The 18,159-nt window shown below is 36.8% G+C and overlaps 1 protein-coding gene across 3 annotated transcripts in view; it reads left to right on the forward strand.

Annotated features, from left to right (window-relative positions):
* The window catches only part of PRR16 (proline rich 16), a 163,451-nt gene that overhangs the window by 57,026 nt on the left and 88,266 nt on the right, over nt 1–18,159 (forward strand). Inside the window, exon 3 of one of the 3 annotated variants that reach the window (XR_014296564.1) lies at nt 5,391–6,294. Coding sequence is in view for 2 of the 3 variants with exons in the window: in XM_082652087.1 (XP_082508213.1) it covers nt 5,391–6,146 (756 nt within the window). In the remaining variant the exon portion in view is untranslated. Of the gene's footprint in view, nt 1–5,390; nt 6,732–18,159 lie in introns of those variants that run through there. The other 2 variants (XM_082652087.1, XM_082652086.1) reach the window with 2 other exon arrangements.

Here is an 18,159-nt window from a genome sequence, read left to right on the forward strand (position 1 = left end):
ATTACAAGAGTTATTTATACATATTAATTCATATTTAGTACATCACTATTACTGTGGTCTAGCAGTGGAATACAGAGTTGTATAGTACATAATGAACAACTTATTTCCTGTCAATAGATCAACCAGGTGATAGATAGATAAAATATATATAGATAAATACAAGTATAGATTTTAAAATTTTTATATTATGTCAAAAATGGAGGGCTTCCCTGGTGGCGCAGTGGTTAAGAATCCTCCTGCCAATGTAGAGGACATGGGTTCGATCCCTGGTCCGGGAAGATCCCACATGCTACAGAGCAACTAAGCCCATACACCACAACTACTGAGCCTGAGCTCTAGAGCCCTCAGCCACAACTACTGAGCCTGCGTGCTATAACTACTGAAACCCACACACCTAGAGCCCTTGCTCTGCAACAAGAGAAGCCACTGCAATGAGAAGCCCGTGCACCGCACGAAGAGTAGCCCCCACTCACCACAACTAGAGGAAGCCCGCACACAGCAATGAAGACCCAACACAGCCACAAATAAAAACAAATAAATAAATAAATTTATTTAAAAAAAGTAGAAGTGAAGCTCTTGGGTCAGCCTGCATTCGGCCATGGACCATGGTCTGACAGCTAGTTCACCCATTGCTCTCATTCATTTCCCTTTCTTTTTACTGCTGATGCCACACATTTAAATTGTGGTTGTTTTTATGAATAAATATTAAATATAGAAGAACTCATAATTTGGTGCATATTTAAGTTGGAGTTAAATTCCTCCTTTCCTTTCATTAAGTTTGTAATTCTTAATGAAATTCTTGAAGTTGTGATTTGTTACTGAGAAGGCCCTAGAGAAAGATGCACTCAAATTGAAAAAGGGTTTTGTTTTTAAGGCCATTGAGCTATATATTTTGTGGCTTTTAATTGAAATATGTAGGATTTAGGAAAGATCTCAATACATTTAGGGCTATACTGATGAATATTTAAAGATAAATATGTAATTCAACCATCTTAGTTGTTTTGGAGAGTGACTGAAATGTTCCCTGTGCCACGCTGTGGAGCTAGGCTTTCAGAGTCAGATAACATAGGCAGAGAGTTCGCTAAGCCTCACCAACTCTTTATGGCTGCCTTCCTTTTTTTCTATTTCATTCTTTCCTGTGTGCCTTTCTGGACAGCCCAGAATTGGTGACATTGAAGACCTTGAAAATCAGACCCAAGATGGGAAAGCTGGGGAGAGATGGAAGTGAGGGCAAGAAATGACTTTTCTCAGAGGTTCTACCTTTATCCAGTTTATTTACTCAGCATTTTATTATTGAATATCCACTGTGTACAATCACTGTACTCTCTGCCAGGAGTACAAAGATGGAAATATGTGCTTACACGGTCTGAGGGAAACACACAGGTATAGACAATTCTGATATATAGAAGCAACTGTAATAATAAAATGGCAAAATCCAGTGAGAGCATAAGAAAAGGAGCTCCTAATGTTTTTATTTATTTATTTTTTAATTTTAGGTAAATCTGTTCATCCTAAATTTCACTCTAATGCCAACCCTGAAACCTTGAAGTATCTTTATTTTTATTCTTTGCAGTTTAACATTTACAGAAGTAGTATAAGCTGCATTTTGTATTCCCACAAATTACCTAGATCATTTAGTCAGTTAATTTCTTCCAAATCTGCTTCCTTTTTATGAAAATATTTAGGGATATTTTCCAATATGAAAACCTTAAGCTCATGTGATCCCTGAGCCACAATTATCAGTATTCCTAATTATTCCACAATCTAACCATAGCTTCCTTGTATGTGAGGCTAAGGAAAACCTCCTGGAATCACTGAATGCATTATCCTTTCTTTACATATCCCTTTGTTTCACTCCCATTGGCACATTCTCCGTAGATCTGAGTAGCCACAGTTACTTAGAAAGATGACTAAATTTCAAGTTTGAGATAACACATTTCTCCTTTGCTCCTGATGTTAGGTGTGGATGTTCTTAGACTTTTGATTGATGTCATGCTGTCCTCTCACCTCCAAATATGTGCAAACAATGTGTCCCTCTAGTCCTACTTTCTTTCATTTTGCTTTCCCCTTAATTCCATCATGCCTGTGGTCATAATTCCTTTAGTTGCAATATGATACTGTGAAATCGTTTCAGCAAAACATAGAAGTGTAATTTCAAGGAATACAGTGTATTCCTTGTATGGTTAATTTACTCATCTCTCACTTGGCTGCAATATCCTCTAACTCAAGCAAATAAACTGCAGCAGCTTTCAATGTGTTCTCCACATGGCAGCTGTTAAGAAATTCTCCTTTTATTTCTTTCTAACTTTATTTAAGTAGTGATATTTATTTTATTTTCAAATTATAAAAGATTTTACACATGACATAAAATAAATACTGTATCAAATATAACCCGAACTTAACAAATGTTAACACTTTATCATAATTACTTTATATCAAGTTTTAAAAGAAATAAAATATTTCATCTATATAGCTGATGCCTTCTGACAGTCTTTCCCCTTCCTCCTTGCCTAAACTTAATGTCTATCATTTATTTTCATGTTGTATAAACTAAAACATCTGTGCTTCTACATATAAACAATACATACATATTGGATACATATAGAGATATATATTTTTAAACTTTTATGTTCAACTGAAGATTTTTGAGATTTATCCCTGTTGATAAATATAGCTGTAGTTACTTCATTTGAACTAGTTTGTATTTACATACATGACTTACTAATAGATATTTAGGTTGTTTCCAGTTTTTTGCTATGGCAAAACAACACCAAAAAAAAAAAAAAACCTAAAAGAAACATCCTTGTGCTGTTTCAACCCTGTGCACATCTCTTAGAATTTCTCCAGAACACTCTAGGCTTTGTTCCTAAAATACCTGTAGGGTAGGGTAGGGTAATCACCTTATACAATTTATAAGATATTGTCCAAAAATTTCCCAACACACTGAATTTACATTTGCACTGGCAATGTACAGAGTTCCCATTTACCCACCTCATCACCAACAAGTAGAACTATCAGGCTGGTTCGTTTTTCCTAAACTACTCAGAATGAAATACTTTCTCACTTTTCTTCAGTTTGCACTACGTTGATTACTAGTGAGATTGAGTATATGATTTTTGGAAATTCGGAGCATCCCTTATGTGAATTACTTCTTTATAACTTTTTTCCCATTGTTTGAGCGTGTGTGTGTGTGTGTGTGTACATGAACTTTCAATTTTGTTTCATTCATTTTTTTTCACCTGTTTGTATTGATACAATACTATTTGATTAAAACAGATTTCAGGGTTTTTTGCTCAGTATTAGTATAGCTGCATCAGTTTTCTTTTGGTTATTTGCCTGCTATATCTTATTTCTTTCACTCTGTATTCAATCCTTCTGTGTCCCTTCTTGAATAAATTATTTTAATCTATTTATACTTGTTATATTATTAATATTATTACTTTTTAAGTTTGGTTTTTTAAACTATCATGTGGGTTTGTTTCTATTTAGTATGCTTTTTTGGTTGTTTTCTTATTTTCTGCCATTTTTAGATTTGCCAAAATTCCCTTACTCACTTTTTAATCCTTATTTCGAAAGTTGTAAGTTTGTCTATTACTTCAGTAGTTGCCGTACAATTTTTCCCATGCATTCTTAACTTAATGAAGCCTAAAGCTAACCAGTGTCAGATAGATATGATATGATTCCTTACACACACACACACACACACACACACACACACAAATTCAGTGACCTTTACATGAAAAATTAGTATGTGCAAATGTCCTGGGGCAGGAAGCTGACTGGCAATTATGAGGGTCTGAAAGAAGACTGGAGAGGTTTGAGAACAGAAAGGAAAAGGGAATCTTAATAGATTTGAATATGGAGGGTCACTTAGGAGTGCTGTCTTTACTGGCTAAAAAGGGCCAATTGTTTTATTTTCAGAAATCCTGTGAGCCAATTGTGAAATAACTATTATTGAAAACAAAAGTATATAAACATATATTAAATGGATTACATTAAAAAGAAAGATTTTTTTCTAATTATTCCTAGTCATTCCTAATTATTTTACTACATTTTAATATTTATCTGTACTCCTGAGTTTATGTCTATTCTACTGGTATGGTGGAAATACTTTATAATGATGCACCCCTGCAGGTTTCTTCCCAATTTCACATTTAGTGATGTTGCCTTTACTCACTTGAAGTCAACCATGGCAGGAGTTTACACCATGGAAACTGGTAAACTCTTCAAATCAGGACTCACTCACACCTCTAAGAACCTGTTATTAAACACTTATCAGAACAACACTGAGTGAGACTGTACAGGACCTTAGAGACCATGTTAAGAATTGATATATATCACAGGAGAAATGAGCAGGCATTGAAAGGTTTTAAGCAAGGAATGACAAGAGCACAATTCTGTTTTTAGAAAGACCACTGAGATTACAGAAGTGAGAAGCGAGGCAGGGTGACTGGGTGGCTCCCATGGTAAGTAATAGTGCCTCAGGCTAGAATCAAAGAAAGGAAGATGGAGAGAAATGAATGGATTTAGGAGCTAAAACTGAAGACCTAGCTCTCATGGTACTAGTGTGAACCAATCACATAAGACACTCATGTAGAAGAAGTAAAATCTCTGAGTCCTCTCTAACTTCTTGTTGGTAATGATATTTTCATTTTGAGCCCAATTGTGCCACCATGTGTCAAAGAGCCAACTTCACAGTTGAACAAACTTAAGCCTGAATAAGAGAGGAGGGAAAAGTCTACATATGGAAACGTGAGATGAGGGGACTCATTCCATTGAAAAATAAATTACTTTTAAAGTAATCCATAACTTTTCTTTCCTCCTGTAGGCATACTAGTACATGTATGGTAGCCATGAGAATAGCCTCTAAGATCTCTGACTGCAGGGAGTGTAAATGATAGAGGGTCAACTTCTGGGTTCTGAAATTGAGCATTTGCCCTGAGGTCATGCTTCCCACAAGTTGCCCCAGACAATGACTTAACAGGACAGAGACACTAAGCAACCCTGTTAGAAGAGGTGCCAGATTCAACCAGAAGTTAGAGAGGACTCAGAGATTTTACTTCCTCCACATGAGTGTCTTATGTGATTGATTGGCTCACACTAGTACCATGAGAGCTAGGTCTTCAGTTTTAGCTCCTAAATCCATTCATTTCTCTCCATCTTCCTTTCTTTGATCCTAGTCTGAGCCACTATTACTTACCATGGGAGCCACCCAGAGTCACCCTGCCTTGCCTAAATTTATTGAATGAAAACATTAAGAACAATGGAATACACCACTCAGTATTAGTCAAGGTTCCCATAACAGATTATAGCGAGACAGGAAGATATTGTTTGTAGTATACTTTGCTTCGGGTCGTTCTTCAACACAATTACCTTGTCCTTTCCACCAGGTGGTTGACCAGATTGATACCCTGACTTCTGACCTACAGCTGGAGGATGAGATGACCGACAGCTCCAAAACGGACACCCTGAATAGTAGCTCAAGTGGGACAACAGCCTCCAGCATAGAGAAGATCAAAGTGCAGGCCAACGCCCCCCTCATTAAACCCCCAGCCCACCCATCTGCTATCCTCACCGTCCTGAGAAAGCCAAACCCTCCCCCTCCCCCTCCACGGTTGACACCTGTGAAGTGTGAAGACCCGCAAAGAGTGGTGTCCACTGTCAATCCGGTAAAGACCAATGGCACCCTTCTGCGAAACAGAGGCTTCCCAGGGGCACCAAACAAAATTCCAAACGGAGACGTTTGCTGCAAACCCAGCAGTAACTTGGACAAGGCTCCAGTGCAGCCTCTGATGCACAGACCTGAAAAAGACAGGTGCCCCCAAGCAGGGCCTCGCGAGCGAGTTCGGTTTAATGAAAAAGTCCAGTACCATGGCTATTGTCCTGACTGTGACACCCGGCATCACATAAAAAATAGGGAGGTCCACTCACACAGCGAACCTGTCCACCCACCAGGAAAGCTTCCTCCCCATGGCCCTGCCCAGCCTCCTCCCCCTCACCTCCCTCCTTTTCCACTAGAAAATGGGGGGCTGGGAATAAGCCACAGTAACAGCTTCCCCCCACTCAGACCTGCACCTGTGCCTCCTCCCAGTGCACCAAAACCACAGAAGACGATCTTGAGGAAATCAACCACTACAACAGTGTGATGTATGCCATTTAAAAAAACTTTTTTGTTTTTTTTAACTCTTATATTATAAACACAAAATAATACGTAATGAGCACTTTCTACTCAAGCAATAAAAAGCCCAAATATATTTATCCTGCATTCAGCAGAGTGGCATAAAAAATCACCGGGTAAGTATGCAGTATGTTGTTTATGTCCTGGCTATACATTGTTTAAAAGTTACATCATGAAACCACAGAATAACGGAATAGCTGAATATATTGTTTTTTCAATTGACCTGTGTCAAACTGTGACCTGTAGATTTCAAATATTTTGATTTACCATAAGAGATGGGATTAGATTCATTTTATTCATGCCTAACTCATCTATGCATTAAGAACATGCCATACTCTGACCTAATGCTTTTTAATAAGAAATTTTAATACTGAAAGACTATTTTATTATTTTTTCTAAAGATGTTTGTCACTAGTTTTGCATTATTAAATGCTGAGGATAATACCAGAACATTTATTTTCTATACTATACAATTATGACTATATGTTCACCTATATATGTAATGAAAGATTTTGGTCTGTGGAAATATCATATGTCAATAAACAATGGTAAATAATGGCAAAACCAAATGTTCCTCAGAATTAAAATGAAGCAGTGGTTCATTTAGTTCCACGTTAGTTTACATCAAAATGGAGAGCAGCTCTGACAGAGTTTGGAGATCACAGTGAGTATATGTCAGAATTTTTCAAATTAAATATCATAATCCAGATTCTCAATAGAACTGTAAATATTTTCATATGATTTGCCTCCATTTTGGTACCTCAGGGATGACCTGTTGCAGGCCAACCCCTTTAGGTCCTCCCCACTCTCAGCATGCCTCCAGGTCAATGCATAAACCAGCTCATTGAAGCTGTAGGATGACTTTGCTCCTGCATCAGCAAGCTCTCTGCCTTCTTGAGGGATTCCCCCATTTACAGGAGAATCCTAGAGGAAAATAAAGATGTTTATGGAACAGGATATTTTTAGCATTCGCCTTAAGCTGATCCTCCCTCAGAGCTGAAATATGCCAGGGTTTTTGTTATTCTATAGAAGGAAGAGAGGAAATCCTTTCCTCCTAACATCCAATAAATGTGCTTCTCTTTAGTCTAATTTGCCAACTAAAGTCACACTTACCCATGGACAAAAGTTCACTTCCTAACTACCATGATTTGGACTGATCCTATGATTTGCCCTGGAGTTAGAAATGAGTTTACTCCCTTAGATTCATGATGACAGGTAAATGCCTGAGCAAAATGTGGTCATTAAGTGGCAGGAGTAGAAGAAGTCATCTTTGGTGGAGATTTGATTATTATGCAACTTAAAAAAGAATACTGTAATACTTTTGAATATTTGGCTTTTGATCGTAAAAACTTGAACTTTTGCTACTACAGGAAAGTAGTCTTCAATCATATTTCTTTGTTGCCTTTTTCATGTTATAGCATCATAATTTGGAGTACTGTTTTTGAACAGCTTCCTATTTAAAATGCTAATATATTTTAGGCATAATTCCCTAAAGAATATAGGTTTATTTTTTAAAGGAACAATCAAATGAGTAAAAATAGTGACGTCACGTTGAAAATGTACTCAACATGATTTTTGTTCTGTGTGTGTTGGACATGAAGATAATGCAAGCAGAATAAATCCAACTTTTCAGAAAGTTACAAAAGGCAAGACCAATAATCAAAGGCCAGAATCTAAAGTTTATTAACTATATGATCAGTATGTTTAATAGATGTGAGCCAGGTAAATAAATAATTGACATTGAATACCAAAATAACACATATATTCTTAACATTGTAATATGTTCATTTAGTCTTGATATAAATAAACCCAGGATTTTATCACCTTTCTAGATTTAAATATTTACATCCTTTCAAATATCCATCCAGTGTAAGGCCTTTTGATATTATAAAGTCTTTGAAGACATGAAGTTTTTTCCCTTCAGCCCATCTTTCTTTCACAGCCAATTACTGTGACCTAATAATTACATTATAGTGTGAGACTTTGACCTTGTTGATGTCTGGGAACCAACCTGGACCTCAAAGTAGAGCTTACTAACAGCCACATATCATCCACTGAGCAGATAACTCATTTGCAATAAAGCAAGTTGAATAAGTTGGATGATTTAAGCTGGTTGATTAAGGATATTTGAGCCAGATGCCTACACACAACCTCTGAGGTTCAAATCCATTTCTCTTCCTCAAATTATAGATGGAGTTACCCCATGAAAGACCATCTTTTTATGTTTGATTAGTGACATATGCCAAAACCACAACACCTGTTTTTATTTAACACGTTTATAAGTAACTGTTGGCCTATAAAGCTGAGTTAAATCTCAACATAAAGAAGTTATAGTTATTGACCTTCTTCTCTTATTACAGTTTATTTATTACATAGTCAACATTAAATGTTAGATTACAGCAGTGTTGGGACATTCCTTTTAGTTTATTTGCTCCATATGTTCCTTTTTTTTTTTTTTAACTAATGTATAGAATATATTGGGCCAATAGGTTTTTTTGCCCGATAATTCTGCAACATTCATTGGTAGTCATGTCTCTAAATATATATAAACTTGTAAAACATGGAAACCAGTTAACATAGAGTGTCATAATATTTGCCTGGAAACTTGTAATTAAAGTGTCATAAGTGGCAGTGCGGTTTTTGTAATCAGCCAACATTGCTTTCAAAATTTAAATTCTGAAATGCAAGCTCTGCACATCATGCATTAAATCATCATAAAACATGGTCTATATTTTCTCTTCATGAAGATACCAAAGCAGAAATGCTTTTTTCAAATCTTTAAGGGCAGGTTCTTTTTTCACAACATGGCTTTAACTCTTTTATTCACACATAGAGTAGTGTACCAAAAAGCTGGCCTCAATACTCCTTTGAAGGTGATGTTTCTACAAAATGTAAAATGGTAGTACTGCTATGAAAACATCTATTCCTAGTGAAAGGTAGAATATAGTTCAAAAAACTGTATCCATTAATTAAATTGAAATAAGAAAAATTTTCTCTTGTTATTTTATTTTTTTATTGTTTTTAATTTTTATTATTTTTTTAAATATCTTTATTGAAGTATAATTGCTTTACAATGGTGTGTTAGTTTCTGCTTTATAACAAAGTGAATCAGTTATACGTAGACATATATTCCCATATCTCTTCCCTCTTGCGTCTCCCTCCCTCCCACCCTCCCTATCCCACCCCTCTAGGTGGTCACAAAGCACCGAGCTGATCTCCCTGTGCTATGTGGCTGCTTCCCACTAGCTATCTATTTTATGTTTGATCAGTGTATATATGTTTGGTAGGTCTCACTTTGTCCCAGCTTACCCTTCCCCCTCCCCATATCCTCAAGTCCATTCTCTAGTAGGTCTGTGTCTTTATTCCCGTCTTGCCCCTAGGTTCTTCATGACCATTTTTTTTTAGTTTCCATATATATGTGTTAGCGTACGGTATTTGTTTTTCTCTTTCTGACTTACTTCACTCTGTATGACAGACTCTAGGTCCATCCACCTCACTACAAATAACTCAGTTTCATTTCTTTTTATGGCTGAGTAATATTCCATTTTATATACGTGCCACATCTTCTTTATCCATTCATCTGTTGATGAACACTTAGGTTGCTTCCCATTTTTGTGATGGGAGGTTATTGTATCTCCACTGATGAAAGGCAAAAAGAAAATAAAATTGACCAAAGTTCTCTTCCATCTCTCAGTGGTTTTAGGAGTCATAAAGGGAAATAAAACTGATATATTTTTTAGGCCATGCTGAAGCTAAATATAAAATATCTGCTCAAAAATACAGGGCATGCGAGAAGAGACATTCCCCACTCTTCAATTTGATAATATATTCATACCTCTTCTCATTAGTTTAATAGTAGTCTATGAAAAAAATGTCTGCTATTAACTGAAGTGATTTAATTAACCTAAAAATTCTTGTTTGAATTATGCCCACATCTAACTATTTAATGAATAAAGGAATAAGGCACTGTATTATATGGCTTTCTTTGGGCAGATCAGTAGTTCCTTTTAACATGACCAAGAACAGCAGCTACACAGTCTCTGAAACTATGCAAGGCCTTTTATCTACAGGTTCTAATTATAGCTCTTTTTGGATGTTCTGTGAAGAAAAGGCTGAGTAGTTCCACATGTAATTGCACTGGGAATGGTGTAATCAAGTCATGAATCACTGCCTTGACTGAATTTTTTCCCACGGGATATATGCAATAATGCAATGTTTTTGTGATTGTCCTGATTCAGTTTTTTCTGCAGTTTCTCTGTTGGTAGCACATTTTGCTGTAATGTACACTCAAATTTGTAGCAAAATATTGCATTGTTGTGCATTGGTACATACAGATGATTTCTAAGTGAGGAAATGATTTATGAACAATAAAATTCTGTATCACATATTTAAGTGCACAGAATCTGACAATTACTAGATAGCAAAATCACATGACATTTTCTAGGAACTGTGACACTGTATTCAGATTTTTAGACTAAACATTTTTGAATTTTAGAGTTGTGTAAATTGCCTGATTCTGAAATAATGACAGATGTGAGACTACCATTAGGGCAGGCAGCAGTGTTGAACATAAAACTGCATTAGCCGTATTTGAGTGGAACATCAGTTATGTAGGGTGTCGTTTCATTGAAAGCACTTGGATTTATCCATCTGGTCTTTTTTGAAAAACCTAAAGAAGGTCTGCAAATAACCCTCTCTTTAAAATGTAGTTAAATCAACAATGGATATAGAATTATGTGAAGGTCAAGCGAAAATACGTAGGAAATATTGCTTATGATTTATGACTTCTAGACTGATCAACGATAGGTAAACTAATATGTTAACTGCTTTCTGAAATTTTACATACATTATTTTTTTCTGAGTCTCATATGAATGTATAAAATAGATATTATTATCCTTATTTACAAGTGAAGAAACCCAGGACCTCAGTTTCAGTGTTTTGCCAAAACTGACCCCTTAGTAAGTGGCTGGCATTTTAGTGCCAGCAGGACTTCCCATACTTTTTTTGCCCACAGCATCACCATTTAATTGTGTTCTTCATAGCTCTGAACTTTGCAATTTTTCCTCTTTGTTCTGAGGAGTTATTTTGACACTCAGAAGGGGTTACCTAATGTTATTTTGACATTCTCAATATGTTTGATCTTTGCAGAATGTGAGAGGGATTTCAGGCAATTTCACTACCGTCAAAAATGAATGAGCTATTGAATAATGCAAACCTCATTTTGTCATGTATTATACCAGAGGCTTTACCTTTCCGGTAAAACCTTTTCTCTTAAGTTCAAAGGCTGTCTATTATTTTGGATTCTTTTCCCTGAGAAGTTCTGATTCCACAGTATTAATGCCACTTGAAACTAACTGTGTCATTTGTATTACTGGTATTTCATTTGTGAGTTTCATGTGTCTAAGGTTGACCCCTACAGCTAAAAATAGCAATAGATCCACTCTGTGGAACCACCAAAGAACCAGTGCATTAGAGCTCTAATAAAAGCATTTCCATCCTTTTGTTATTAGACTATAGATATGATTTTTCCACTATTTGATAATGTAGTTGTCAATTCTCCTCACCACCAAAGGGAATTTGGACCAGCTAAATAAAACAATGTGTGTGCCCTTGGGTAGGTTAGAGTTGATGTTGACAATATATTATATCTAACACTTATCAAGGGCTTGCATTGTGTCCTTCTTCTATGTGTTTTGTATGTGTTATTTTTCCCTCATAACATTTTTCCCTCCTAACAACACAATGTCTTAGACCCTATTATTATCCATATCTTACAAATGAGGAAACTATCTCACTGCTGTTCAAGGTCATAGAGCCAGGAAGTGGTCAAGCCAGGATTTTAAGGCAGGCAGTCAGCCTCCACAGCCCACGTTCTCCACCACCTTTCAGAACTGCCCAAAGCACGGCCCCTGCATTGTGCACAGGTCATCTGTAGAGCTTACAGTCATTTCACTGAAACTTGCTTGAAAGTTGTTGGAAGATATAAGAACATAAGTCAAGATAGACTAGTTCATAAGACTAGTTCATGCTGTGGTAGCAAACAACTCTAGTATCTCAGAGGCATCCGAGTTATTTCTCATTCATTCAAAGTTCACCCTGAGTCCAGGAGATTCTCTAGGGCAGGTGTACCTCAGGCAGTCATTCATCGATCCAGGCTGTGTTGAATGTGTGGCTCCACCACCCGGTCATGCATCCTCTTCCAAAACCACCACAACAGAAGAAGGGAGACTGGAGAATCTTAGCTGTGCTTTTTCCTCAGTCCTTGTTCGTGTCATTGGCCAACACTAGTGATGTGGCCCTTCCTGTTGTCCCCATGTGCTCAAGAAAGGGAAGGAGATCCACATATAGGTGAGGACCGATCATGCCAACCATGGTTTCCAAAGGAGTAATTTTTTGGCATGTGTATAATTTGAATATATTATAGACCTCATTTTCTTTCCTTTTCATATTATTTGATGTTTGTTTAATCTAACCATAAATTGTGATGCCATCTTAGTTTAAACAAAGATGGAGAGACAAGAAGTGAAACTAACAACAGCCTTGCTTAAAACTTTATTGGAGGGAATTGACAGCATTTATGAAGATGAGGGATGAATTTTATCACAGCCATTAGCTACCATATTTGAATTCTGTCTGAGATTACTCACCAACCTACATTTTTTAGTTAAGCATTTGAGAATTGCATACTAAATTTTCTTTAGTTAAATTTTTGAATAAAGACTTTTTCAGTAAATTATTATATAAATAATTATCCCCATAAGGATAGATAAACCTTATTTGATACTTATTTATCCCAAATAATCAAAATATATGAAACTCTACTACAGAAATTTGTCATTGATAATGTAAATTATAACATGTGTTTATAATATTAATTATAGGGCAGTATATTAAGATAAAAGTGTAAGTTTGAAACCAGAAGGCCTGGATTTGAGTTTCAGTTTTCCCATCTCCCATGTGTTCTTGGTCAAGTTGCTTAACCAGGTCTGAGGCTTGCTTTCAAATGACGATAATGGTGCCACTCTTTTCTACCTAATAGAGTTCTTGAGTCATTAATTTCGTTCCTGGGTGTATTCTGGGCTCACCCAATCCTCCTTTACAAAGTAAGGGGCGAGAAGATTAAGACCAGCAGAAGGATGCTGCAATTTCACAAACCCCAAGTGAATGTCTACAGCATCAGGATCATAAGCTTCCGCTCTTCTTCGGCAGCAGTGCTGAAAGGTAAAATGGATGAGGCAACGCCAATAGGCAGTTTTAGGATTCAAGAAGTCTGTAACCTTCAGCACAATTGAATAGGCAAAATCACCAAATCATTCCACCTTATTCTTTGCATAGGTCAGAAACACCTCCCAAACTCTTCCTCTAGGTTGGAACTAAGTAAATTATGTATGGCAGCATAGCTAATTACTATTTACTCTATGTCTTGTTTTAAATTCCATTATGTTATTTGTATGGGATGAAAGCTCTGCTGACACAGAATGAGTTACACACAAAGTTCAGTCATAGCTTCTGCTTTATTTGCTCAAACTCCCACTATTTTTCAGCTCATGTCTCTCTTCTGGACACAAAAATATAAGTGATGTGCATTTCCCCTGCCTTATTTTGTCTAAACCTTCATGAGGTACTCACTCCCCAAACTGCCTGGTTTCGCACATTTTATTTCTCCTAGAGTAACATTAACATTGATACACTAGCCATACCCCAATAGCACCCAATTTCCTAACATTTTTTTCTCTGTGTTTCTCCTCTAAAGGATACCACCTTCCAAAATGTTGTTATAAGGCCCTAATGATTTAATGAATGTGAAAATACTTTGCTGACAGTAAAACCTCACACAAATGCAGGCACTGTTATCAATTTATAGTACTTCTTACCAAATTACCATGTTCCTTTTTAATCTGGTGGGTTGATTTGTCTTTGCCTAGGTTGATGCTAATGATATTTTATTCATCTCATTTATAAAGTAATTATTTTACATCAATTTTTATAGTTACTAATATCAAGTAAGCCTAATGATTTTCTTAGAACCTTGTCAGTTCACATGTAGAACTCTCATTATTGATTTATTAGATTTTGTGAATTAGTAAGCCAGAAAATGAACATGATAGATATTCAAGGTGACTACAACAGAGAACACAGTTTATTAAACTGTTTTGACAAGTATAGCTTAATTTTAATTATTTATAGTAATATGTAATAACAGCGCATGAGTAAATTCATTTAGAATATAATTTGTCAAACTAAAGTCTAATACCACTGAGCTTTTATAACTCCTAAAAATGGTCAAATAAGAGATTAAATCATCATTTGTTTGAAAGAGGAATGTCTGTGTTTGTGATTAAAAATATAATTTGTCAGTGATATTAGCAAAATTTGACAAAGCGTTAACTCTTATTTTGCTTTAAACAGTCTATGATATACCTGAGGACATGTTTCAATGAGGTACCTTCCAAAAGGACCAAGAACTAAAAGTTCTTTGATCACAGTGATTTATGGCTTAAGTATAAGTAAATAAATATCGCTAATAGTCCAAAATTATCATCTGAAACTATTACTTTCTAACAATTCAAACTGCTCTTTAGGACAAAAATTGAATATTTGGATTTATTTTACTTATTTTTTCCAAAACTTCATAGTTGTATCAAGTAATGACTGCATTTTGCTTGATATTTGAAGTACACTACTGATGTTCTGGGGTTTTTTTAATAGATTTTTTTTTTCTGAGTGGATTTATTATCAGTATTACAGAGAATATTAAAAAGAGCTCCTCTATACGACTTCCCAATAGACCTTCTGATCATCAAAGCTCCCATTTTCAGCCGGATTTAACTTCTGCTTCTCCCTCGTTCCTTTTATTTTATTTTTTTTTAATGTTGAGCCTTCTTTTAATTAATTAATTTTTATTTTTGGCTGTGTTGGGTCTTTGTTTCTGTGCAAGGGCTTTCTCTAGTTGTGGCAAGCAGGGGCCACTCTTCATCACGGTGCACGGGCCTCTCACTGTCGTGGCCTCTCTTGTTGAGAAGCACAGGCTCCAGAGGTGCAGGCTCAGTAGTTGTGGCTCACGGGCCTAGTTGCTCCGCGGCATGTGGGATCTTCCCAGACCAGGGCTCGAACCCGTGTCTCCTGCATTAGCAGGCAGGTTCTCAACCACTGCGCCACCAGGGAAGCCCTCCCTTGTTCCTTTTATCCAAGTAATTTGAATTTTTTGCCACGTCTTGTGTGTGTGTGTGTGTGTGTGTGTGGTAATGCCATTCCCACTCCCACTCTCCTCAGAGAGGCTTTTATCCCTTACATCCTGACATTACATTGCCTCCTGCTTGTCACTCATAGTCTTGCCTCAGCTGCTAGTCCATTCTGCAGATATCCAACAGAGAAATTTTCCTTTCATCATTTCATCTCAATCCAGAAAAGTTTGAAGCCTCAGGATCATCTACTATTTAAAATTCTTAACTGTGGGCTTGGCAGTTCTAGCAAAAACCTTTCCAAGGCTGCTTTTACGAGTGCCCAATCTAGGAAGCTCAACACTGAGAAGGCTGCTTCGGCCAAGTAGTCAAAATGACTAACCTCCCGGCAGTCCTTACTCAGTTCCTGTTGCTGCACCATCTCCTGGCCCCAGCCTGAAATAATTTATCCTGTTTCAAGAGGGGAGCTTTTGTAAATCTTGTGCTGTAGACTTCCACTATTTATTTGAATCCTTTCATAACAAATAAAATAAATTTATAAAAAAACTGGTAAAATGGGTACAACACAGGTAAAAATTCAAAAGTATAAAACTTAAAAATGCCTTTGGAAAAAATAGCCAACTGTTAATTAAACAAATATGAAGTTAAATGTATATCACCTCTCAAATTAACAATATTGTGGAAAGGCAATTATTTACCATCTACTCTCACTGGCAAAAAAAACCCATAGGATATTAGGATAGAAGAAACTCAATATGGTTAAATCCAGTCCCTTCACTTAATACGTTATAAAATTGACCTCTTAGTAGGACAAATAAACTCATGCAGATTCATGAACAGAAATGGAAGTTTCCTCACTTGATATGAAATTTATTCCTGGGAACTTAAAACAAGCAGTACCCAGTAGAAGACAGATTGCTGCATATTGGTGTGTGAGAAATGGAATCTTGGCAGAGAAGAAGAAATAAGTAAGAAAATTTGAGCTAGTAATGTAAAGTGTTATCACATATGCAGAAAGTGCTAGGCAAAGAGAAGGGAGGCAAAAAGAAAATTGAAATAAGGTAGGCAATTAAAATCTTGTACCTAAAAAGTGAGCTGAATACAATGGAATAAAATGAAGGCTATGCACTTAAATTAATACGTGAAAGCTTAGTTGTATTTTTTACTGCTTAGACTAAGGTTATATAGTATGCCACTATTTTATTTGACTTTTTTTTTTTTTTAATTTGAAGATACACTGACAACAATGTGGGAGAAAGCCCTTTATCCTCCCAGGGATGTAGCCAGCTGATACGAGTGATTAGTGAGAGTCAGGTGTGTCCTATAAATGTACTCATGAGAATGAGGCTTTTAGTTAGGTTTATATTCAGTCTTTCAACTGTATTCCTTCAGGATCCATTTTATCCTCAGCTTTATCCAGATCACTACGATGATGTAGTTGGGGACAACTGAGTACTCTCAGCTGACAAGGACCACAGTGGCACATTCAAAGATAAAAGAGGTAAATATGATTTGCAACTGGAGTCTTATAGATGGCATTAGATTCTCCTTAAGCCACCCTAAACCTGGCTCCAGTTACTGGAATAAATATACAAGTTGTATGAGTTTTCTTCCCAGTGAGAAGATTCTAATTATTTTCCCGTGGTTCTGTTCAGCACTTGCTTCAAATTTATTTCCTAAGCCTAGAGAACTGAAGCCCCATGTTGTTTTGTTTTCCGTAGAGCGCCTATCCTGTGAACTGAGTCCGGAGCATACTATTGTGCTTGATAAAATCACTTGATAAAGATCAGCAGCGCTCTCAATATATATTTGTTGATGGAATTCATAGAATGAACAATCAGTTGTGAAGTGTTTTATTGATTACCATTTTCTATAGCTTTTGCCATGGCTCTTATTTAATGTATTGTTCCTTGCAATGTTTGGGGAGATTGGAATGAAATTTGAAAAGGCTATTTTTATATCTTTGGTTCAGTGTGTTTGAGTTTCCTTACTGATAGTTAAAAAGTGTGACATTTACTTAGCTTAAAGCTATAAAGGTTAGCTCTCATAAACTTCCTAATCCATGAAATGAGGGAAGCTATTCTGGAGTTCTTGTAACCTGTGGGCTGATATAAATAGTAGCTGATACACAGTAGTCCTTTAAACAACAGAGGAATGGAACTGCATCTGGCAGTATGTACTATCTTAAGGTATCTAGGTAATTTTCCATATTGAATTAGATACTAAGGATGCATCTGGGCTTATATAAGCAAACAGAATTGTGGGAGGGTTTTTTTTTTTCAGTGTCAAAATTCAAACACAGAAGCTAATATAAGAACACAGGTACTTACACTCCTTTCTGAACTTCCTAGGAAAACAGTTTCTTAAAAGAAGGTGGGGGCTTCCCTGGTGGCGCAGTGGTTGAGAGTCTGCCTGCCGATGCAGGGGACACGGGTTTGTGCCCCGGTCCGGGAAGATTCCACATGCCGCGGAGCGGCTGGGCCCGTGAGCCATGGCCGCTGAGCCTGCGCGTCCGGAGCCTGTGCTCCACAGCGGGGGAGGCCACAACAGTGAGAGGTCCGCGTACAGCAAAAAAAAAAAAAAAAGGTGGGAGAGGAAACAAACACCAGTGAAGGTGGTAGAGAAGGATAAAAGATGCCTGTAGATTCTGAGCGGACAGTGCTGTGAAAAACAGAGTTTCCATCTGATCTTGCATCTTGGAAATGAGCCGGGATGGGGACAGGGTTTCCACGAGTGGGAAACTGACTCCATTGGCTTGAGGCTCTCTTTAATCTCCTTTCCTGGCCTACGGATGTGTT

This window comes from Grampus griseus (assembly GCF_964374135.1).
Source record: "Grampus griseus genome assembly, chromosome: 3".
NCBI classification, from domain to species: Eukaryota; Metazoa; Chordata; class Mammalia; order Artiodactyla; family Delphinidae; genus Grampus; species Grampus griseus.